The sequence below is a fragment of the Panthera uncia genome, chromosome A2 (genome assembly GCF_023721935.1).
Source record: "Panthera uncia isolate 11264 chromosome A2, Puncia_PCG_1.0, whole genome shotgun sequence".
Classification (NCBI taxonomy): domain Eukaryota; kingdom Metazoa; phylum Chordata; class Mammalia; order Carnivora; family Felidae; genus Panthera; species Panthera uncia.
This window is the reverse complement of record NC_064816.1, coordinates 100,398,852-100,423,197: the sequence shown is the minus strand read 5'-3', so window position 1 is coordinate 100,423,197 and position 24,346 is coordinate 100,398,852. Positions and strand designations below refer to the sequence as shown.

Here is a 24,346-nt window from a genome sequence, read left to right as displayed (position 1 = left end):
TCCCTCTCCCTCTCCCTCTCCCTCTCCCTCTCCCTCTCCCTCTCCCTGTCTCCCTTTCTCTCTACCTCTCCCTGCCTTCTCTCAAAAATAAATAAAGTTAAAAAGAGAGAGAGAGAGAGAAAAGAAACATTGAAGAAATATGTTAGGTCATCTTACCTTGAATTACATGTGTAAGTAGATCCATATTGGGAAGAAGTTTAAGACTCAATTGCATTGGGTTTTTTGTTTGTTTGTTTTACTTTATCTACTTTTGAATTATGATGAGAACACTGAAAATTAAGAGGACAGGACTTGTAAGTCAGTTGTTGATTGCACCCAGGGATTTTATTCATAGTATTTAACAAAATGTTCACAAACACAAGGCACTCACACTGACCCACCCATCTGCACAGATGCAATTGGTTTCTTTTTAAAAATCAGCATCCCTGCCAAAGGAACAGCACCACCATAGTTACATGAGAAAATTGTACAGTATCTTTAGCCTAATCTAGTTACTTTTCAATTTTAGAATATATTTACTCCTGTAAGAGCAAAATTCCCACAAATGTACATTCCACGATGTATTATTGCTTTTAGATTTTGGATCAAATTATATTATGTGTGTATTGATTTAAGGGTGTGTGTGTGTGTATGTATTCTTCAGAGCAGCAATTGTATTTTATTGATTCATGATTAAATAATCCCCCTAACATAAACTAGAAGGTATTACCCCCAAATGTCTCTGTTAGGAAACCTCTACTATAAAACTTCATTACTTTGTTCATAGAAGACTATGAAGTAAAAATGATCCCACTCTGATTTACTTATGTCTCCTTAAAATACGTAAATCATTGCTTCAATCATTGCTTGAGATAAACAACAAAAAGAGTTATTTGAGATAAGTTAAGATGGTACAATGGGCCAACACTTTTTATTTTTAATTAAATATGTTTATATAAATTCTAGTCACAAATAAGATTTTGAGAATTTGGTTCCATTAACCCTTTCTTCCAACATATTGGAATTTAATCAGGAATAAGTAGATCAAATACCTTCTACACACTGATGTATCAGAATCATTCAGGGATTTGTGTTTTTTTTGTTTTTTTTTGTTTTTTTTACCTCCAACTATGTTGATATATAATTGACACATAACATTTTGTAACTTTAAGATGTACAAGATATTTATTTGATGCACTTACATATTGCAATATGAGTCACCATGGTGTTAGCATTATGTTAAGTGAAATTAGAAAGACAAATGCTGTATGATCTCACTTATATGTGAAATCTAAAGAAGCTGAACTTGAAGAAACAGAAATACAATGGTGTTTCCCAAAAACTGGGGGTGGAGGAAATGGGAAGATATTGGACAAAAAATACAAACTTCCGGTTAGAAGGTGAATATGTTCTGGGGACCTAATGCACAGCATTGTGACTATAAACATTACTGTGCTATATATGTGAAAATTGTTAATAGAGTAAATCTTAAATGTTTTCACGAGAGAGAGAGAGAGAGATGGTATTATGTGATGGGATAGAGGTGTTAAGATATGTAATGGAGGTGTTTAGAATTTTTTTTTGTAACTGAGGGGAGAATTGACATATAACATTATATTAGTTTCAGTTATACAACATAATGATATAATATTTATATACACTGTGAAACAATCACCACAACAAGTCTAGATCCCATCCATCACATACATAGTTATAAAATTTCTTTTTCTTGTGAAGAGAAATTTTAAGATTTATTCTTTTAGCAATGTTCAAATATACAATATACAATATAATATATACAATATACAATATAGTATATACAATATTGTATACAATATACAATATAGTATATACAATATTATATACAATATACAATATAGTGTATACAATATAGTACTATTGTATACAAATAGACAATTTGTTTATCACATGCTCTAATTACATTCCCATGACTTATTTATTTCATAACTGAATTTATACCTTTTAACCTCCTTCAACCATTTCGCCCACCTCACAACGCCTTCCCCTTTGACAACCACAAGTATTGTTTCTCTGTATTGTTGAGTTTGGTTTTGTTTCATTTTGATTTATTTGTTTTGTTTTTACATTCCATATGTAAGTGAAATCATATGGTATTTGTTTTTCTCTGGCTTATTTCACTTAATATAATGTCTTCAAGTTCCACTTATGTTGCTGCATATGACAAGGTACCACTCTATGTTGTGGTTGAATAATATTATGTTGTTTTATATATATATATATATATATATATATATATATATATATATATATATTCTTTATGCATTTGTCCATCAATGGGCAGTTAGGTTGTTTCCATATCTTGGTTATTGTGTATAATGCTGCAGTGAACATGAAAATGCATATGTCTTTTTGAATTAGTATTTTAATTTGGGGGTGGGGGGGAGCATATATACCAGTAGTGGAATTGCTTCATCATATAGTGGCTCTATTTTTAATTTTTTGAGGAATCTCCCCACTGCTTTTCACAATGGCTAAACCAATTTACGTTCACCTCAACAGGGCAAGAAGGTTCCTTTTTCTCCACATCCTTGTCAACACTTATTATTTCTTGTCTTTTAGATTCTAGCCATTCTGACTGGTGCAAGGTGATAATCTCATTGTGGTTTTGATTTGCATTTCCTTGATGAGTGATGTTGAGTATCTTTTCATGTGTCTATTGGCCATGTGTATGTCTTCTTTGGAAAATGAAGTCTGATCTAAAAATATCACTGTCAGTAAAATATCAAAAAGCTTACCACTTATGTTTTCTTCTGGGAGTTTTATGGTTTTAGTTCTTACACTGTAGTCTTCAATCCATTTTGAGTTAAGATTTGTATAGGATATAAGACAATAGTTTCATTCTTTGTATGTGGCTGTCCAGTTTTCCCAACAAGATTTATTGAAAAAACTATCCTTCCCCATTTGGTTGTAAATTAATCGACCATATATGTGTGAGTTTATTTCTAGGGTCTCTATTCTATTACATTCATCTATATGTCTGTTTTCATGCCAATACCTACTATTTTGGTTACTATAGCTTTGAACACAGTTTGCAATCAGGGAACATCAGACCTCCAACTTTGTTCTTTCTCAAGATTGCTTTGGCGATTCAGCGTCTTTTGTGTTTAGGTACAAATTTTAGGATTGTTAGTTCTGTTTCTGTGAGAAATGTCATTGGAATTTTCATAGGGATTGCATTAAATCTGTAGATTTCTTTGGCCTGTATGCACATTTTAACAATATTGATTCTTCCAATCCTTTACATGGAACATCTTTCATTTATATGTGTCTCCTTCAGTTTCTTCCATCACAGTCTATTATAGTTTTCACAGTACAGGTTTTTCACGTCCTTGATTAACTGTATTCCTAGATAGCATATTCTTTTTGATGTAATTATAAATGGGATTACTTTCTTAATTTCTCTTTCTGACAGTTTTATGCTATTGTGTAGAAATGCAATAGATTTTTGTATATTGATCTTGTATCTTGCAACTTTACTGAACTTATTTAGTAGCTCTAACAATTTTTTGGTGGACTTTTTAGGGTTTTCCATATATAAAATCATGTAATCCATGAATACTGACAGTTTTACTTATTCCTTTCCAATTTTGATGGTTTTTCTTTATTTTTATTACCTTATTGGTCTGGCTAGGGCTTCCAGTACTGTGTTGAATAAAAGTGGCAAGAGTGGCACTTGTCTAGTTCCTGATCTTAGAGGAAACGCTTTTAGCTTTTCACTATTGAGTATGATGTTAGCTGTGGCTTATCATATATGGCCTTTATTATGCTGATGTTTGTCTTCTTTATACACACTTTGTTGAGAGTTTTTATCATACATGAATTTTGAATTTTGTCAAATGCTTTTCCTGCATCTGTTGAGATGATCATGTGTTTTTTCCCCCCTTTATTTTGTTAATGTGGTACATCATGTTGATTGATTTACAGATGTTGAACCATCTTTTCATCTCCGGAATAAATTCCACTTGATCATGGTGTATGATCTTTTTAATGTATTGTTGAATTTGGTTTGTTGGGGATTTTTGCATCTATGCTCATCAGGGATACTGGCCTGTAATTTTCTTTTTTGTGTGTGGTGGCCTTTCTGGTTTTGATATCAGTAATGCTGGCCTCATAAAATGAGTTTGAAGGCATTTCCATCTCTGCAATTTTTAGAAGACTTTGACAAAAATTAGTATTAATTTTTTAAATGTTTGGTAGAACTCACCTGTGAATCATCTGGTCCTGGACTTTTGCTTATAGGGTGGTTTTTGATTACTCATTCAGTCTCCTTACTAGTAATTGGTCTATTCATATTTTCTGTTTCTTCATGGTCAGTCTTAGAAGGTTGTGTGTGTCTACGAACTTATCCATGTTGTTGGCATGTGAGCTTTGTTATTTTCAAACAACCAGCACTTAGTTTCATTAATTTTTTTCTATTTCCTTTTTAGTCTCTTTTTCATTTATTTCCTCTCTGATCTTTGTCATTTCCTTCCTTCTACTTACTTTGTGCTTCATTATAGTTGCTTGAGGTATATAGTTAGACTGTTTGAGATTTTTCTTCTTTCTTGGGTATAAACTCTATTGCTGTGAAGGTCCCTATTAGAACTGCTTTTGCTGCAAACCATATGTTTTGATATATTGTTTTTCACTTTCATTGTCTCCTGATATTTTTTGATTTCTCATTTGATTTCTTCATTGACCCATTGGCTGTTCAGCAGCATGTTGTTTAATCTCCACCTATTCATAATTCTTCCAGGTTTCTTCTTGTAGTTCTTTTCTAATTTCATACCATTGTAGTTAGGAAATCTTCTTAAATTTATTGAGACTCAAGGAAAATTCCATATGTTCTTATACCTACTCACTTCGCCCTGCAACTATGGCCCCTCACCACCACCTCATGGCAGACAGTCTCTTCTTTACTGTCATGTTTGCTGCTCCCTTGGAATGTATTCAATAAACTTCTGTCTCCTTTAAAAAAAATATTAAGAACTTTTCTTTGGCCTAACAGGTCATCTGTCCTTGAGAATGTTCTATGTGCACATGACAAGAATGTATATTCTGCTGGTTTGGGATGGAATGTTCTGTATATATAGTCCATGTAGTCTAATGTGTCATTTAAGGCCAGTATTTCCTTATTTATTTTTTGTGTGGATGATTTATCCATTGATGTAAGTGGGGTATTAAGGTCCCTTACTATTACTGTATTGCTGTCTATCTCTTCCTTTAGGTCTGTGAATATTTATTTTATATATCAGGTGCTCCTATGTGCATTGCATAAGTATTTATAAATTTTATATCTTCTTGGATTGACAACTTTATCATTATGTAATGCTTTTCTTTGCTTTTTGTACAGTCTTTGTTTTAAAGTCTATTTTGTCTGTTACAAGTATAGCTACCCCAGCTTTCCTTTGGCTTCTATTTGTATGGAACATCTTTTTCCATCCTTTGCTTTTAGTCTGTATGCGTCCTTACATCTGATTGGGTCTCCTGTAGACAGCATATAGCTGGCCAGCTTTAGCAAGGCAGGAGAAGAGTACAAGACATCTCCTGCCAGCTTTAGTGAGGCACAGGGAGAGTACAAAAATGGTGTTGGCAAAACCTCCATCTCTGGAGAGAATCCACCAGGCCCCTATTCCTCCAGTAGATGCTTTAAGATTAGTAAGTGAATCTCCTTCACATATAGGCTGAGGGCTTTACAAACTGCTGATTCTGCCCTGGGCCCTGGGGCGAGTGAGACTGCATGAAAGCCCTTCAAGAGCAGTCTTGCTGTTCACAGCAACCTTACCCAAGTGCCATGGACACAAACCCTATTGGTTTTCAAAGCCAGATGTTTTGGGGCTGTCTTAAGGATTGGGGTATCTGATATAAAGGTGTAGGACTTAAGGACTGGGGTTTCTGATATGGAATACAAACTCTGCTCCCCAAGGAGAAGTTTCAGATTTGTGAAATCCCTCCTGATTGTGTGTTGCTGTGTCAGAGGCAGAATGTTTGATGAGACTCTACCTCTCCTGCCTGCTTTGATGTGGCCCTTTTCTTGCTTGATGCGAAGCATGTCTTCAATTAGTTTTCAAGTCATTTTCAGAGTTTTTTCTACATGTAGCTGTAGATACAGCGTATCTGTGGAAGGAAGTCAGTTCAGGATCCTCTTAATATTGCATCTTGCACTGCCCCACACCTACCTTAAGGATCTTTTTTAAATGAAAATTTCTAAGACCTCGCTTGGTAGATCCAGCTGAGTCGTTCTCTAACAGGACCTAAAGACAGGTTTATTCAGAAAATCCTCTACCAGATGTGGAACTAGAGTAATTTCTCTATCTTTTACCAGTCCCTGTTCTCACTGTCCTTTAATTTTGACATATGTTGACTGCTTCCTGAGTTCCATTTTGACCCATCTCAGACTAATCATCTCCTTCTTTATCATTACAATATGAATCCTTTAATGGAACTCTCAGATTTTCTTTTGGCAGATATTCATTCGTCATGGTTTGCTTTTTTTTTTTTTTTTTTATTACTTTAACAGGGACTTTCTGTCTCAGGTATTGAACTGATGATGCTCTTTCTGTATCAGGTGCATACACTTTTACTACAAACTCTTAAAATTGCTGTTAACTCCAGGATGGCCCTGAACAGCTTTTTATAAATATTAACTGTTGATGAAATAAGCTAGGGGTCCTAACATGTTTGTGGTTTTCAGCACAAAAGCAAATAGCTTTCAGACCAATTAATAGCAAAACACTTTCTCCATCATTGAAACTTCATTTTCCCTGAGATTATTTTCTTGTGATTTGGTAGCAGATATTCCACTGTAACTATGAAGAAAAAAAGGTAAATTATCACTTAATATCCTATAGCTCTCAACCTAGTGTTTGTTTATGGTCCAAAGTTACAGTGTTTCTATATGGATTCAGCAGAGAACAGAGGGGAAGATCTTGGAAAAGTCTAATGGTGACAATTAATTCTTTGAATTCGTTTCTGCTTCAGAGTCTTCGCACATAGTCCAAACTCCTACCTTTTTTACTGCCTCTTTTCTTCATTTCCAATTCAGCTTTCATTTCCTCAAAACTGTTCAAATTTCAGTGTTCAAAATGTGTCCTTATATAAAGTGTGCCATGTCTAATCATCTCATCAATCCAGTCTCTATTGGTAACCAAAATTTTATGCTACGATTATTGGTGCATATTTTTATGGGATAAATATAATATGTCTAAGTCATTTGGTCTTCTTAATCCTCGCAAGATTACAAAGGCCAAATATATGTCTGTTTACCTTTTTTTCTTCATACTTTTGCCATTACTCTGTAGACTTGCTTGCATACCATGATCTTTGAATAACTATCTATAGAATAACTATGCTTTCTTTTTATTTATGTGAGTATGAAAGAGATCCCAAAATGTAGGAGTGCAGACAGAGAGGTGGTAAAGGTTGATATATGTAGAGAATCATCCTTTTCTAGGCAATAAGGTTTCCTGGGCCTCGTCTGGTTGCAACTTTCCCCAGAAATGGACTTGTTAGATAAGATATGTCAAGTGAGGGCAGTTGGTGGAATGTCTTAAAACACAACAGACACAAATGCATGCTTGATTTGGAGAACTACAGGTAGTCATTTGAGGGTGTAATGTAATCACAGCAGTGTGGCTGGCAGACTCTTTGGTTGATAATTTGCAGGACAGATTGTAAATATGAGACTCCCTCAGAGAAAGACCTGAAACCAAGACCTGGGGAATAAAAAAAAGAGAACAAAACAAAGGGAAAGCCATTCCAAGGGCGCTCATCCAAAGAGAGCCCTGCAAGCTTCCGTGAGGAACTGACTGGGATAGAACCCACAAGATGCATTGGTGTGAGGGAGGATGAGGCTGGAGAGATCAAAACAAGAGTTGTACTTCATCATAGAGTAAATGGAATTCTGTTGCAATACTTGATGTGGAACTCTCTTTTTATATAAGCTTTTAAAGTTAATTAAACCAATAGATTATAATAAATGTGGTTATTTTGTTGATTGTATTGATAACTCTTCAAAATAAGCCTGCTACATAACTCGTTTAGTACTGTAATGTAGTTCATTGTACTACATAACACTTCTGAAAGTAGCTTTTTTTTTTCTTATCTAGAAGATGCTGAAGCCTTGAAGACTGAAAGTAATTGTGTACAGCTATTTAGCTTATACTGTTTAAGTCACTGTATGGGCCCCTGGGTGACTCAGTCAGCTAAGTGTCTGACTTCAGCTCAGGTCATGATCTCATGGTTCCTGAGATCGAGCCCCGCATCAGCCTTTGCACTGACAGTGTGGACCCTGCTTGGGATTCTCTCTCCCTGTCTCTCTCTCTCTCTCTCTCTCTCTGTCCCTCCCCTGCTCAGGCTCTCTCTTTCAAAACAAGTAAAAAACAAAATTTAAAAAGAAAAGTCAATGTAAATGATTTAATCCATCAAGAGAAAGTGCACTAAAAGAGCATTATAAGATGCCACATGTCTTGGTACTTCTTATCGCTGTGAGCTCAATATTCTGTAGTTTAACTTTTAATTAAAAATTTTATTGAGGGCCTGGGAATGCAAGCTGGTGCAGTCACTCTGGAAAACAGTATAGAGGTTCCTCAAAAAACTAACAATAGAACTACCCTACGACCCAGCAATTGCACTACTAGGCATTTATCCACGGGATACAGGTGTGCTGTTTTGAAGGGACACATGCACCCCCATGTTTATAGCAGCACTATCAACAATAGCCAAAGTATGGAAGGAGCCCAAATGTCCATCTATGGATAAATGGATAAAGAAGATGTGGTATACATATACAATGGAGTATTACTCGGCAATCAAAAAGAATGAAATCTTGCCATTGCAACTACTTGGATGGAACTGGAGGGTATTATGCTAAGTGAAATTACTCAGAGAAAGACAAAAATCATATGACTTCACTCATATGAGGACTTTAAGAGACAAAACAGATGAACATAAGGGAAGGGAAACAAAAATAATATAAAAACAGGGCGGGGGGGGGAACAGAAGAGACTCATAAATATGGAGAACAAACTGAGGGTTGCTGGAGGGGTTGTGGGAGGGGGGATGGGCTAAATGGGTAAGGGGCACTAAGGAATGTACTCCTGAAATCATTGTTTCACTATATGCTAACTAATTTGGATGTAAATTTAAAAAATAAGGGGCGCCTGGGTGGCTCAGTCGGTTAAGCGTCCGACTTCAGCTCAGGTCGTGATCTCGCGGTCTGTGAATTTGAGCCCCGCGTCAGGCTCTGTGCTGACAGCTCAGAGCCTGGAGCCTGTTTCAGATTCTGTGTCTCCCTCTCTCTGACCCTCCCCCATTCATGCCCTGTCTCTCTCTGTCTCAAAAATAAATAAATGTTAAAAAAATTTTTTTTAAATTAAAAATTAAATTAAAAATTATTGAGGGCCAAAAGTATCTCTAACTCAGCTATAAATAATTTTCAAAATATGAACTATAACATTTAATACTCATAATTACACATTGGCTTTTCCTGAGTTTTCTGTATTTCCTCACAATCTTAGCACTTTAACAAATTGTTAAGTCAGATCGGTAAAATTGTTCTTACTTATACCTTATAAGGTATGGTAAGCAAGTCCACTTATAAGCAGAATTAGGGGAAAATAATAAAGCACATTAATTCAAGTTGACTGAAACACAGTGGAGCACCTCCATTCTTATCACGGTGTGGAAGGAATGGTCAGCTACTCCACTGAAAGCAGGTGAGGAAAGTGGGCATGGTATTGTTAAAATAGAGAACATTTTTCAACTATGTACCAGACACTGAGCTAGGAACTTAATTTTTTAAAAACTCATTTAATATGCATAATAATACTGATGAGGTTTGGGAGTGGTGGTAGGATTCAGAGCCAATGATCAAGAAAGAATTCTTGAAAACATCTTTGGTGCAAAAAGGTGATTTTATTAAAGCACGGGAAGAACCCATGGGCAGAAAGAGCTGCCACAGGACCCTGAGGAGAGACTGGTTATATACTATGGAGTTGGAGAAGGTAAAGTCTAGGGAAAGTTTCCAAAGGGATTTTCATATGCTAAAGAAGACTCACAGGATGCTGGAGACCTAGCTATTGTCAAGCTAAGGTGGTTTTTCCTTCTAGCAAAGTATTAACATTAAGACAGTAGGGAGTTCCTTTTCTGTCTGCCTCAACTATTTGTCATTGAAATGCAGATTATAAGGAAACTTAATTTTATCTGCCATTTCCTTCTTACCTTTGTTCCCCACATCACTATGGAGGAGAGGGTGATACTAGGGACTCTAGGAAACTGAGTCTGTAGGTTTCTGGAAATTAGGCTATTGATAAGATTGCCATTTTCTTATAATTTACTAAGACATTTGTAAACCAGTGGAGACCCATGGCCTGTATGACTGTGATCTATCAGTTAATCATTTGTTTTCTTTCCTTTCCTTTGTTCTTGGGCAGTCATGAGTGCTTGCGGAATATCACACCATATCCCCCCTGATGGGAAGTGGGGGTGCTAGCTTGTGCTTGGCCTTCAGCTTTCCTTATGGTCCCTCATCTGTACCATAAAATAAGTACTATTATTAGCCTCCATCTGTAGATTATGAAACTGAATCTTAGAAAAAATTAAATCATTTGCTCCAAGGTACATAGTTAATAGGTGATAAAGCTAGAATTTGAACCAGGGAAGTTTGACTTCTCATTACTAAAAGGGTAAATTTTGACGAGGTGAAATTAACATTGTAGATAATTTCAAACTCAAAAATAATTAAGAATAATGAAGCCGCAAGAAAGAACTAGTCTAGAATCTCTAGAATAAAAATATGCAATGAACAAATCTGGGAGAAATAAGAACAAATAAAACTGTTTAATTTAAAATCATGCCAGAGATAAAGTTATTATTTGAATTTTCTGGAGTTTCCATAGTGCTTTTAAAAACATGAGTCTCAGTTTACTTTTTAGTCACTGAAAATAAACAAGGCTGGGTAGTCTGGGGCTTTCAGGCAGACACACAAATAGATAACAGGAAAGTCATAAAAATGTAGTATTAGTTTCAGTTAAATGAAATTAAGTAAACACGTCTCACATTTTTATTTCAAAACACATGTGCTTTCAGTTATATGCTTAATATATTACACACATAGAGAGCATGCATAAAAAATGTGTCACGATAGTTGATACTAAGCCATGTGCCTGATGTCAGATTTTGCAAAATATAAACACGCCCTTTTTCCTTTTTTTCAGCCCAATCCCAAGTGAAGTCCTCAACCTGAATTATTAGGAAAGTAAATCATGGATGTAGTGATAGTTGTTTGCCTACAGGTACGGTTTAAACTAGGAGTACCTAAAATTCAATGAAGCATAAAATTGCAGTTGTGATTGGATTTAGCACAAAATTTTCATCATTTATTTCTAACAAATGTTAGTTACTATACTTTGTTAGAATGGGCTTCAGCTCAAAAATGAAGTTAAAGGTTGTGTTAATGACCATACCAGGACATAGATTTGGAAAGTGGATGCTGCTGGGGAAAGGAAGGCAGCTTTTTTTTTTACCTCAGGGTCACCTGATTCATTTTGCAGTACCATGAAGGAATGAAAACAGACAGAGACTTCAAGTAACACAACAAAGATGAAAGGGAAGAAAACATAATGAGAATATAAAAGATACACTTATTGGAAATGGAAAGGTTTTGAAGAAGATGATGAAAGAGCAGGAAAATCCTAAAAATAATTATAGTATAAAGATTCTAGATTGCTTAAAGGTATTTAAAAGTTAGTAGGTGAATACATAGAATTTTTTTAAGACGAAAAGAGAAGATTAAGCTTATGGTAATAAATTTGATGTGAATTAGTTTCAAAAACTGCACCAAACAGAGTTGCTCTCGAAGACTTTATTCTAAACTATTACAATAGAACTGAAATCAACTGCAAAGAAACAAAAGGCAGGAATGTTTTTAAGTATTGGGTGAATTAGTGAGAAAGCAGTTGAGGACCACAGGGAAGAAACTGATGAATGGGATGTGTTTGTTGAGTACATTCAGTTACTCCTGAGTTTGCAAATACTATTCTCAGTGAGTAGGCCAAGTCTGTTTGCTAACTGCCACCCATTGAAGAAGTCTGAGACCTACTATCCTACAAAGACTGAGGTAACAGGGCATTATCTCCTTTGATGTTTCCATGTCTAAGAGATGGTTCCCAAATCCTAGAGAAAGATATTTCCTGGGCTGTAAGACTGAGAAGAGATTAGAATAAATTTACATAAATTTCAAAGGGGCAGAAAAAGAATTTAAAATTGCAAGGTTTTTTTTTTTCTTTTGTTTTTTTTTTTTTTAATAAATGTCTTAAGAAAGGGAAGGTCAGGGACCTAGAGACAGGAATGAACCTGTCAGGTTCAGACAAGCTAAGGGTAATGTTAAGGCCATCTTGATCAGGGTCTAATAGACTAAAAGTTGAAAATCTATAAACACAAGTGGCCTTTTCAGAAGAGAAAAGCATGTCCTGGGATTTCTAATCCATTTTCCCCCCTCATCCAGCAAACATTTGCTGCAAACCTCTTTAGTTTTGATAGTAACTGAACCAAAGACTTCAGATATAAATATATTGAATAAGACAAAATCCCTGACCAGAAGGTTCTCATAGGCTAATTGGAGGTAAAGGTGAGGAGGTAAACAATTATCAAATGTCTTTAAAATGATATGTCTACAGTGTTGTGCGAACAGAGAGTGTAGAGCACAACTCCCTCTGGGGAATTTGAGAAGGTTTACAGTCCTAAAAAGTGACTTAGCAAGAGGGTGGGGCAAGCAGACATGGAGAACACTGTACACCAAATAGCAGAGGAATGAGAGAGCAGCATTTCAGTTCCTAGAGAATCAAATGGCTTTCTCTGGATAGGATGTAGGGAGAACGTGAGGCAGTGACAGAAGATGAGGATTTCCTATATCCCACTAAGGAATTTGACCCTCAGCTAATAGGTTGGCTTATGTTTGCATTTTAGAAACATATTTTGGGGGTCAGAATGGGTGATGGGCTGCAGGGGAAATGGGAGACAGCAGGAGGTTGGAGGAAAGTACATAATTGCCTAGAAGAAAACATGGGGTCAGGTGATGCTTAGTATATTGAATAAATCAGATTCACTACCTGGATGTGATAGGTGATGGAAAGCAGGGTTTAAAAATTATTTGGAAACTTCCCATGAAAGATGAAGAGATAGGAAGCTTCTTTTCAACAAGAGGAACAAAGAAAGAGTTATAAGACTCCATTCACTGGTCTTTTACTTGAGTAAGCTGAGAGTGATTCCAGACTTATATATCCTACAGTTGTTATAAAGTTCAGATAAGATGGTTATATGAAAATGCTCTCTGAAAAGATCCAAGCAAATACAAGACTTCATTCTTTTCCCATCTCATTTCTTTTGTGAATTTATACTGGCTATCAATAAATATGTAAATATACAAATAATGAATGCCACTATCAGAAGTCAATATGAATTTTTAAGATAATTTCTGAAGAATACAAAAGACATCAACAACTCAATAATAATTCTCAGAATTGCTATAGAGTTTGTGTAAGTCTGGCAAGGAAAATCTATCCCAAAAATATGGTACTAGAGGCTTTCTAAATAGTGTGCTTTTTAAAAACCTTGGCTCTGTGTCTGGTTTCTCTCTGCTTTAATGTCTCCTTTCTGTTTATGCCCCTCTCAGGTCCATTACATTGGTAAGTTTCAATTCATCAATGCCTTCTGGAGGTACACTGCACATAGTACTACCATGACTGTTGAAAGTCAACTATCACAATCTGAACATTTCTATGATTAAAACGAAATGAGAATAATGCAAGGAACATTAAGGAATAGTGCTGAACATGTATATACCTTGCATTAAAATATAATTAATTATATTTTTACTGTATTAATGTTGTGTTCTTTGCTCATCTCCTAAGCTATAAAAACCTTGAAACTATAAAAACCTTCATAAACCAAGATTTATCTTTTATATAACGTTTAAGCTCCAGTACAATGAATGTAATAAACTTTCAGTATATACTTTTACTAAGAAAAAGAAGTGTATCGTCTGATCATTCTTCTCATTTTGTTTTATTTTTATGGAAATTGTCATGAATTTTTAGTGTAATTACTTCAAACAGATGTTCAATTCTCTTATCCTGATAATAGGAACACAGTAGAATGGAGATATTTCAGAAGAGTTCATGAACGAGTTTGGTGAATTTCATGAAATAGACCAAACAAGGGGAAAATTTGGAGGTTACTTTAAAGATGTCAAAATACATGTTTAAATTGATTAAATGATGAATTATTTTAAAAAATATTCTTAAAACTGTATTTGTGAAGAGATAGGAAGGCACCCACTTAAACATTGAAGTCTTGTTTTGAGTTCATAAAAATAGCTAAACCCAAGTGTATTCATTTTATTTCTCAACCTTTTATATAAGTTTATATAAGTTTAAGCCAGATATGCTTTAGTTAAGCTTAGTTAAGGCTTCAAAATAAAGCAGAAGTTTTAAATGTAGACAATGGTTCATTTACTTCTTTCTGTGTTATATAATTCATATGAAATATACATTTTTGTAGGTTTAGTTAAGGTATATAGAGCTTCATAGGTGGAAAATACAAGTCTCATAAATATAAACCAATCCTTTAAAACTTTTATGTTGGTAAATGCATGCCAAAAACAATATATAGTATATTTAATATACAAAGGCAAGTGTGAGGATTCTAAAAGTTTATGACTTCATGTTTAGTACCTAGCTAAGAAATCATCCCCAGAAAGACTACAAAAAGCAAACCAGGTTGCACCGGTCTTCACCTACATGAAATGTAGAACCACATCATTCACTATTATGATGATTAGATCTGTCTGCCCAGATTTATTTGGATGCACACTCAGAAAATCAAAATCTCGAAAGGTTCTATAATGGGGACATATGGCAGTTTAAAATGTGATAAGAGTAGGGTAGTAGATATGGAAAAAGAGAATTTCCCAAATGCTCAGCAGTAAAATTTTCATTCTTCTATATGGAAAGAATTTACATGAACCTGATATTTGGATATGTACATAGATTCTCTGAAATAATGTCATGCAAAACAGTTCTTATCTAATTAAAATAGTGTTTATCAATCAAAAACAAGTTTTAATGTGAAGAGGAGGGATGAAGTTATTTTCTGCAGCACTAATAAATAGTGACTTTATTTTCCGGGTTGCTTTTCATATGAACAATAAGATAGAAGTTACACTCATAGAAAGTGACTGGAAAGACAAATTATGGAATTACCTGTGATAGCCATAAACCCAACTTTTCTTTCCTCCATAATGTTTCCCTGATGACTTGTGCCTGGAGTGCTCCTGGAGATTGAGCTTAAAAGAGCACACTTCAGGGGTGCCTGGGTGGCTCAGTAGTTTAAGCATCCAACTTTGGCTCAGGTCACGATCTCGTGGTTTGTGTGTTCGAGTCCCACATCAGGCTCTGCGCTGACAGCTCAGAGCCTGGAGCCTGCTTCACATTCTGTGTCTCCCTCTCTCTCTGCCTCTCCTGCTTGTACTCTGACTTTCTCTCTCTCTCAAAAATAAATAAACATTAAAAGAGACAGAGAGAGAGAGCACACTTCCTAAGGGTTCCAGTTAGTGGTCAGTTAGTTGAGTTGATTAAAGCACCTGTCAAAACCAAAGTCAAGGATCTAAATAATTTTATATTTTCACGGATCCATTGTAATTTTTTCAATGGCTATAAACCAAAATAGGTAACCTTGGACATGTCAACATGCATATTCTTTGTATTTGACACAGTATACCGCCACACCTATGCTTCACTTTGCACTGAGAAACAATTTAGAGTGCCAGTTTCTTGACATCTTTGTAGATAAAGACTCATCCATTAGTAACTCTCTTGGCATCCCAAGTTCTCCATACTACCATGCCACTTAAAAAAGTTGATTGGGGGGCGCCTGGGTGGTTCAGTCGGTTGGGCGGCCGACTTGGGCTCAGGTCACGATCTCGCGGTCCATGAGTTCGAGCCCCGCGTCAGGCTCTGGGCTAATGGCTCAGAGCCTGGAGCCTGCTTTCGATTCTGTGTCTCCCTCTCTCTCTGACCCTCCCCCGTTCATGCTCTGTCTCTCTCTGTCTCAAAAATAAAAATAAACTTAAAAAAAAAAAGTTGATTGGCACGGTGTCTGGGTGTCTTAGTCCGCTGAGCTCTTGTTTTAGGTTCAGGTCATGATCCTAGGGTCGTGGGATCAAGCCCCATGTTGGACTTTTCACTGTGCATGGAAACTGCTTAGGATTCTCTCTCCACCCCTCTCTCTCTCTCTCTCTCTCTCTCCCTCTCCCTCTCCCTCTCCCTCTCCCTCTGCCTCTGCCTCTCCCTCTCCATCTCCCCCCCTTCCACACCCCCACCCCCTGCAGCTCACATGCACACATGCACTCTCTCTAAAAAAACTGTAGATTAGAAGTTGACTAGAAAACATTTAAGATCTCTGCTTCTTTAGTTAAACTTCTGCTCTTTGAAACAGTAAGCTTAAACTTTCTGATCTTCATTTTTTTCCCTTTAAAGTAAAAATTAGATGTTAATATCGGTATCAGAAGGTCATTGTAGGGATGACTGGGCAGCTCAGTCTGTTAGGCATCTGACTCTTAGTTTCAGCTCAGGTCATGATCTCACAGTTTGTGGGGTTGGGCTCTCAGCTGACAGCGTGGGATTCTGTCTCCCTCTCTCTCTGCCTCTCTCTCTCTCTCAGTAAAATAAAATAAGCATAAAAAAAAGAAGGTTGTTGTGAATGGTCCAAATCCAGTTACATAATAAATGAATCATGGGGATGTAATGTACAACATGGTGACTATAGTTGATAATTCAGTAATGCATATTTGAAAGTTGCTAAGAAAGTAGATTTTAAAAGTCTTTATCTCTTGAGAAAATTGTAACTGTATGTGGAAACAGATGTTAATTAGACTTATTGTGGTGATTATTTCACAATATATACAAATATTGAAGCATTATGTTGTGCTCCTGAAACTAATACAATATTATATGTCAATTATACCTCAAAAAAAGCTCATTGTGACAATTAGCTGAGATGATGTATATAATATTCATAGTACAGTGCTTGACAAAAGATGGGCAGTCAGTAAGTATTCACGGAATGAATGTTTTCCTCTAAGTACACCTTATATGAAGAGAAGTATAAAAGGAAGTTCCACAGAGAAACAATTGATGTTAGGTATGTAATCCAGATGAATTTGTAGCTGCCCCTTTCAAGAGGCAGTATGGTGCTATTCAAAACACAAGAGGAGTAAGGCAGAAAAATCCTAGAATAGTGCTTCTCAGATTTTATGTACATGCACATCACCTGGGGATCTTTAGAAAATGCAAATAATGATTCAGTGGATGGGGTCTGAGAGACTGCATCTCTAGCAAACGGCAGCTGGTGCATATGCTGCCTACCCACTGAATACACTTTAACCAAGTCCTAGAGCACTTGAATGTTTGGCAAGTTAAGAAATACTTTACTTAAATCCATGTTATTCTAGTCCAGCATTCTGTTTCCTGATAACAACAGGTTAAAATTAATTCATTTGTTCATTTAAGGGAAGATTATTTTGTGCCTGTTTTGTACTAGGCACTGTTTTAGTTTCTGAGTATAAAATAACAAGAGAGAGAAAGATCCTGTCCTCATTGGGCTTTTAATCTAGTGGTAGGGTCAGAAAATAAACTTGTAAAAAATTAATTAAAAGTTTCCCATGGTGATTAAAGATGTAACAAAAGTAAAATGAAGTCACTGTGAGTTTGTGTATGATCAATTAAGTCTCCTCCAGGAAGGAGACAATTGAACTAAAACCCGAATATTGAGAAGTAATCTCTGAGGAAGTCTGAAATTTTCATACAAAATGAAGAGACAATGCCAAGGCCCTGAGGCAGTGATGAGATTGATCTGTAGGAGATGAGAGGAAAAAGCCATAATGGCTAGAACATAATGTAATTATTTGGATGCAAGACAATGATAAGCGACTGGGAGCAATCAGGGTCAGGGGCTTACCTGGCAAAGCTGGGGAGAGTGAAGTAAGGGCTGAAATCTAAGGAAATCTTGGAGGTTGGATCCAAGGTGAGTCTTAATAGCTTTGCAGAGGATTAAAATGTACTCTAAAAGGGGGGTTGTCTAGGTGGCTCAGTCACTTGAGCATCCAACTTTGGCTTAGGTGATGGTCTCAGGGTTTGTGAGTTGGAGTCCCGCATCGGGCTCTCAGATCCTCTGTCCCCTTCTCTCTCTGCCCCTCCCCTCTCCTATGCCAGCATGTGCACTCTCAAGCACTCTCCTCTCTCACTCTCAAAAACAAACAAACAAACAAAAAAGAGACATACTCTAGAAGGATTGTGCCTCGCCAGAAATACACCTGGCTAAGCAGAACAAGGTGAATGAAAATGAGCTAACATAAGGTATCGGACAGAGGTTGTAAAAAAAAAAAAAAAGAAAAGAAAAGAAAAGAAAAAAAAAGAATAACCTGTAAAGTAAGAAGCGTTCAAATTGTGCATCCCTTAAGTTTATGCTATGAGAAAGAGAAATATATCATTTATGCTAATGCAAATTAATCTTATAACACACATGTAGCACAGTTCAATTGTTGCAGAATGAGTTAAATTTTTCTGAGTAGAAATCATTAAGTAACTATTAGAGAAGAAATAAAACTGTAATTCCTGGCTGACTGTAGGCTGTAGCCCCAAACTTGCCTGACTTTTCACAGGATACTAGAAATGAAAGTAAAAGAGAGTAGATGGAACATTAAAAGTGGCAGTGAAGAAAATAAGACATGCAAGTCCCCTCTTGCACTCAAAAAAAGTCTACTAGGAAAAAGAGTCATCATTATTATGTAAATTAAAGAATATTAAATGGCTTGTACTATAATGATTTTTGTACTGAACCTTCAGTACCTATAAATCTACAGTCTGTCTTCATAGTGTTTTACTGGGAGATAGGCCAAACCCTAAAGCCAATAAAAGCAGAATTAAAAGAGATCACACAGATCATAGTAACTAAAGAAAAATGAACGATATAATGATGAGTCCAATTGTCGTTTCAGTGAGTCTTACTAGTGAGCAAATCTAATAATTTAAAACCTTGCAAAGTAATGGCTGTTAACATTCCACTTGACTTCTGATTGTGTCTAATGATTTAAAGCCCTGAAAACTAGTAGCTATTAACATGTTAGGGCATTTCCAATCGATGTTTGATTTTTTGTCTTGTTTTTCAAATATATGAATAAAAGGCTGTACATTAACACGATGCTCCTGACCTTCCATTAGTGAGAAACAGCTCTGAGTTGTTTTTCTAACAGCAAAGAAGAATAGCACAATCAGTCACTCTTTCTCCCCTGAAAGCATAATGGCCCAAGGCACACGTTCTGAGAGAGTCATCTAGAATTATGGTCATATTTTGTGGCAAAATAGTAGATGAAATTTTGGTTGTTTGTGTTTCGTTTCACTCTGTTCCATTGACGTCATTAGCACCTGACATTAACCAACTAAGCCATAGAGTTCATTTCATCTTCTGTTTTGGTCATTTTTTGTAATTCTTTTGGTTATCTTTGGCATTTATTAACCTCAACAACATTTTTTTTCTCATTGGCCTTTTGTATATCTCATTGTATTCATTCAACAAATACTAAATGAGTGCCAATCTGTAGAGCTCCCAGGGTAAGGGAGGGAGTGGAGTGAGATAAAGCTGGGAAGAGAAACCACAGCCAGGTCATTTGAGGTCTTATAAAGTATTAAATTGCTCATCTCTATCTTAAGAGCAACAAGAAACTTCTGAAGAGTTTTCAGCACAGGAGTGATAACATCTTCTGCCATTTGCTTACTCTGTCGTGTTTCTCCCCCTTTCCCATCAGGCCCACCTTAAGTAGTGGGCTTATAGTGTTATCCTATTATTCACATTTCCTGGCTATTGCCAACTAACAAAATATTTTTTTATGAAAGAAAACGGTTGCCAATCATACAAAAATAAACTCCCTGTGAAACAGAGAGTTTGCAAATAGAGATACCTGAGTTGGTTCATGAGAACATATGGTACATGTTATGGATAGAGTTGTTATCTGTAAATGATGACTCATTTCCAGCAATGCCATAAAGAGGGGAACATAATTCATTGATGCTCCTTATTGCAAGGTTAATATTATAAATACAAAAATCACTCACCAGGTTGGTATCTGTAGTATAAAAACACTTTCAGCGCTGTGCTTGATTGACACACCTAAGCTTCTGATAATAAAAGAAGCTCCGCTGAAGGATATATATTTACTCCTAGTGTTCTTTTAACATCTGGCTGTAGTACGCTTTGTTTTAGCTTTGTTTTTAACTAAGAACAAAATAACCTCATTTATCTTGGTGCCCATCTGGTTGCAATTGCTCATTTTACATTTATTTAAAAAATGATAGATTGTTCGTGGTGATGTCTTCCCCAGGAGAAGAAGTTGACAGACAGCTGTGTAGAGATGCCATCTTCCCCATCCCTGTGGCCTGTTATGCCCCATGCCCAAAGGACTGTGTGCTCAGCATGTGGTCTGCGTGGTCCTCCTGCTCACACACCTGCTCGGGGAAAACCACAGAAGGGAAACAGATACGAGCACGATCTATTCTGGCCTATGCCGGTGATGAAGGTAAGGTTGGCCACCAGCTTCACGAGGGATTTGGATTCCTTCCAAAAGTTGGCGTGCCCCCCCAACCCTTTTTTTTTTTTTTGTCTTCCCTGGTTGAGGTGATGCTCTACAAAAATCTTCCGGAGATCTACTTCCAGAATCCCAGAAATCAAGGAAATTTAATATCTGTTAACATATTTAGCAACTTACTCCCATTCCCCAAAGTTAATCTTGAAAATAGATCCTTAATAAAAGAAGAAAGACTCTTAAAAGTAAACTCACATTGCCTTTCCACCCTCCTAATAATTGCTTTCCAGTTTAAATGGTAAACCTGGGAAGAAGTCTGAAAGAGGCTCCCCAAATTCCAGATGTCAGGTTTGATTATTTTTCTCTATTTCAGTAGTCAGTTTTTGCTTTTGAAATCTCATTCTACCTTCTCATAAATAGGCATATATGTTCAATAGTAAAGGTGGGATTTTTATTATTTGGTTTTTATGTTTGTTTGTTTTTAGAGAAACACTAGCACAGCTATTGGTTGACTAAAAATTACATGTATTGTCTGCCATTCAGGTTACTGAACATAGGTTCTAAGATCCAGAAGTCTCATATATGTAGACTGCGTTCATTTAAAAAACAATTTTTTAATGTTTATTTTTGAGAGAGAAAGAGAGAAAGCACAAGTGGGTGAGGGGCAGAGAGAGAGAGGGAGACAGGATGGAAGCAGGCAAGCTCCAGGCTCTGAACTGTCAACACAGAGACTGACACGGGACTTGAACTCACAAACCGTGAGATCATGACCTGAGGCAAAGTCAGACGCTTAACTGACTGAACAACCCATGTCCCCCTGATTGTGTTCATTTTTAAAATAGGCTGCTCCTTAATCACCTCATCCTACTGGGGAAATAAAACATGCTGTGTTATAAATTCATACGTGACTTGTATAAGCTTTATTGTAGAGAAATACAAGGCTCTTGGTAATTGTCTCTCAGGCTTACATCCAAATGCTAATTCGGCCTCTGTGTGACTGGATGATATGTTATACTTAATGTTGCCATTCTTGAGAATATCATAGGAGTAAGGAAAACATAGAAGTCATCAAGTTCTATCACATTAAGGCATGTTCTGTCTCAAGAATATAGGCACATATTATTGAAACATTATCAAGCTGAATGAGTCTTCTCCTCGTTCCCATTTAGCACATGTAAATAATGATTTCTATTTGTAGCATGCATGTGTTTCTCTGTGTGTATATCCCCAAATAATAGATTGGGGAGGAATTTTTATGCTGCCAGTTTTATTTTTGTATTTGTGAAACATTTTCGTGATGGAAACCTGACGGTGTTTTCCTTTGGCCAAACTTGCTGTCTGTGAATATAATAGCTATGCAAAAATATAACTACCTTGGTCTTAAGACATGAGAGAAAAATTTAGCATGTTTGACACAGTCAACCCGTAGGAAAATTTATAATTGTCTTTAAAGTGTCCAAAAACCTTTTCCAGTCACCTTAATATAAATTTAACTGTTTGCAACCCCCTAAAATAGTGTATCATGGAACCAAACAAGAAGATAGAACCTTTTAGAAAGTCATATTCCTTGTCTTGTCAAACAATAACTCTAACCTTGTATAGATTATATTCGGACTTCAAACTCTATCAGCTCAGATTATGTCTTGGACTTCATTAGAATTAGATCTGTGGTCACTGTGCTTCCTATAAATCTATTATACTCTGCAGACACTTGCTGTGTGACTAGTAATGAGTGACTTTTTGCCCCGTGAGTCACATGGCAGAGATTTTGCCATGCTTGCAGAACTCACCAGATCATTATTTCTATAGACATGATGCTTCACACTGAAAGGTCATGAAATGCTTTAAAGGCAGAAATTTATGATTGCTCTTTGGTATGTATCATCTTCTTAGTTTGAAAGGGTGAGACTTCGATAATTTTTAATTAAGTCTAGTAGCTGTGTCATAAGCAAGCTGTGCTGGAAAATTATAGATGTTTATAGAGTAAATCATAAAGGCATGAATTCAAAACATAATTTTATGTGGAAACCATAGAGGAAACTTTCAGTAGGGAATCTGCTGATGTTTGTCTCTTAATAACAGCTACAGAAACTTGTATAATTATATGAGATATTTAATGAAGAATCTGTCCTTTAAAAACTATTTAGTACCAATTATTTGCTGGATACTGAAACATATTTTCTCTTTCACAAAAAGTCTCATAATTTTGAGCTATTTTTGAAATTATTTAAGAAGTTTGTTTGTATGAAGTTTTAAAATGTGTTACCCTGCTAAGTAGGAAACCTTTATAATTTTACACAAAAGTAGGTCTTTCTGTTATTCCCCAAGAATTAATGTTTTGTATGTGTCATGAATTTTCTTCATTTTCTAAATCAGAAAATTACTATGATAACAATAAGGGAAAAGTCACATTATTAGAATTATATATTGCATGCTTAGACATATAGTAATATATGTCACATTATTAGAATTATATATTGTATGCTTAGACATATAGTTTTCTAGTGAAATAACTTCTATGCAAATCCATGTGCAAAGTATTTATCCAGATTTACACACAAATCTGTGTGCAAAGTATTTATCTGGATTTACAAAATAAATGCTGCTTCACAAAATAAAAGATACATTTTTATTTACCTCAGTCATAACTTCACTGTTAAACATTATATGCTGAAGACTACACAACCTCTTGTATTAATTAGAGCAGCCCAAGTTGTGTTGCAGTAACAAACAGCTGAGAAGCTCAAAACCTTCAAAGAGAAATTATTTCTTCCTTATGGGAATTTTGCTGTGGTGCTGGGTAAGTTACTAAGACAGTCTGCATTGGAGTGTTGAACCTCCATATGAAGACCTACGTCTTCATCCCCATGCCAGTGGAAGAAGAGTTGAAGAGTCTCTCTGCTGCTTTCAGAGCATCAGCATTAAATTCTCCCATCCAGAAGTGACATATCATTTCTACTGCCATTTGATTGGCAAAGCAAATCATATAATCACAGCTTGAAGTTGAACCTCATTTCAATCATGGCAGGGTGGGCCGGGAATATAATCCTGTGTGCTAGAAAAAGGAGTGCTAGCTCCTGGTCTTACCCTTGATTTACTTCGTCTTCTTATAGTGTGTGCATGTCTTGAGGAACACTTTGTAACCTACTATTGGCAATACACAAAAATTGTCATAAAATGATTCTTATCCAAATGTCATTTGGAAAGCAAATACAAATGGTAGCAACTAGAGATAGGTAGTTAATATACTGAAGAAAATAAAAATATTTTTTTTCAACTTAAAAAAATAAGTGTGTGTGTGTGTGTGTGTGTGTGTGTGTGTGTGTGTGTGTGTAGCTTCCTAAGCCTTGACTTCTGGTTAAATAAAATTGGAATTTGTCTTTTTAGATTTGTATGATACCTTGAGGTAAAAATCTTCCTTATATTGGATAAACTGTATATTTGGGTGGGTCCCAAAGCTTCTTTAAAATTATGCAAGGAAAAGGATGCAGAGATCATGCCAAGATTTTTCTGGAGTTTTCCATTGCCTCTTTGGCTCACAAGGCCATCCAGGCCCTCAATATGCGCTGGTTTGCTGGCCACAAGGTGGTAGCCAAAGTGTACAACCAGGGTTGTTTTGATAGCAGTGACCATTTGATGTGACCTTGACCCTTTTCCCTGGCCTTGCCCTAGCTCCTGGTTTCCTCTGAGTTTTTTTTTTTTTTTTTTTTT

General features: G+C 36.0%; 1 protein-coding gene across 1 annotated transcript in view; it reads left to right on the top strand.

Annotated features, from left to right (window-relative positions):
- Positions 1–24,346, top strand: part of THSD7A (thrombospondin type 1 domain containing 7A) — a 439,517-nt gene that overhangs the window by 310,724 nt on the left and 104,447 nt on the right. Inside the window, exon 7 of the mRNA XM_049641551.1 lies at positions 20,435–20,629. Coding sequence (XP_049497508.1) covers positions 20,435–20,629 — 195 coding nt within the window. The remainder of the gene's footprint in view (positions 1–20,434; positions 20,630–24,346) is intronic.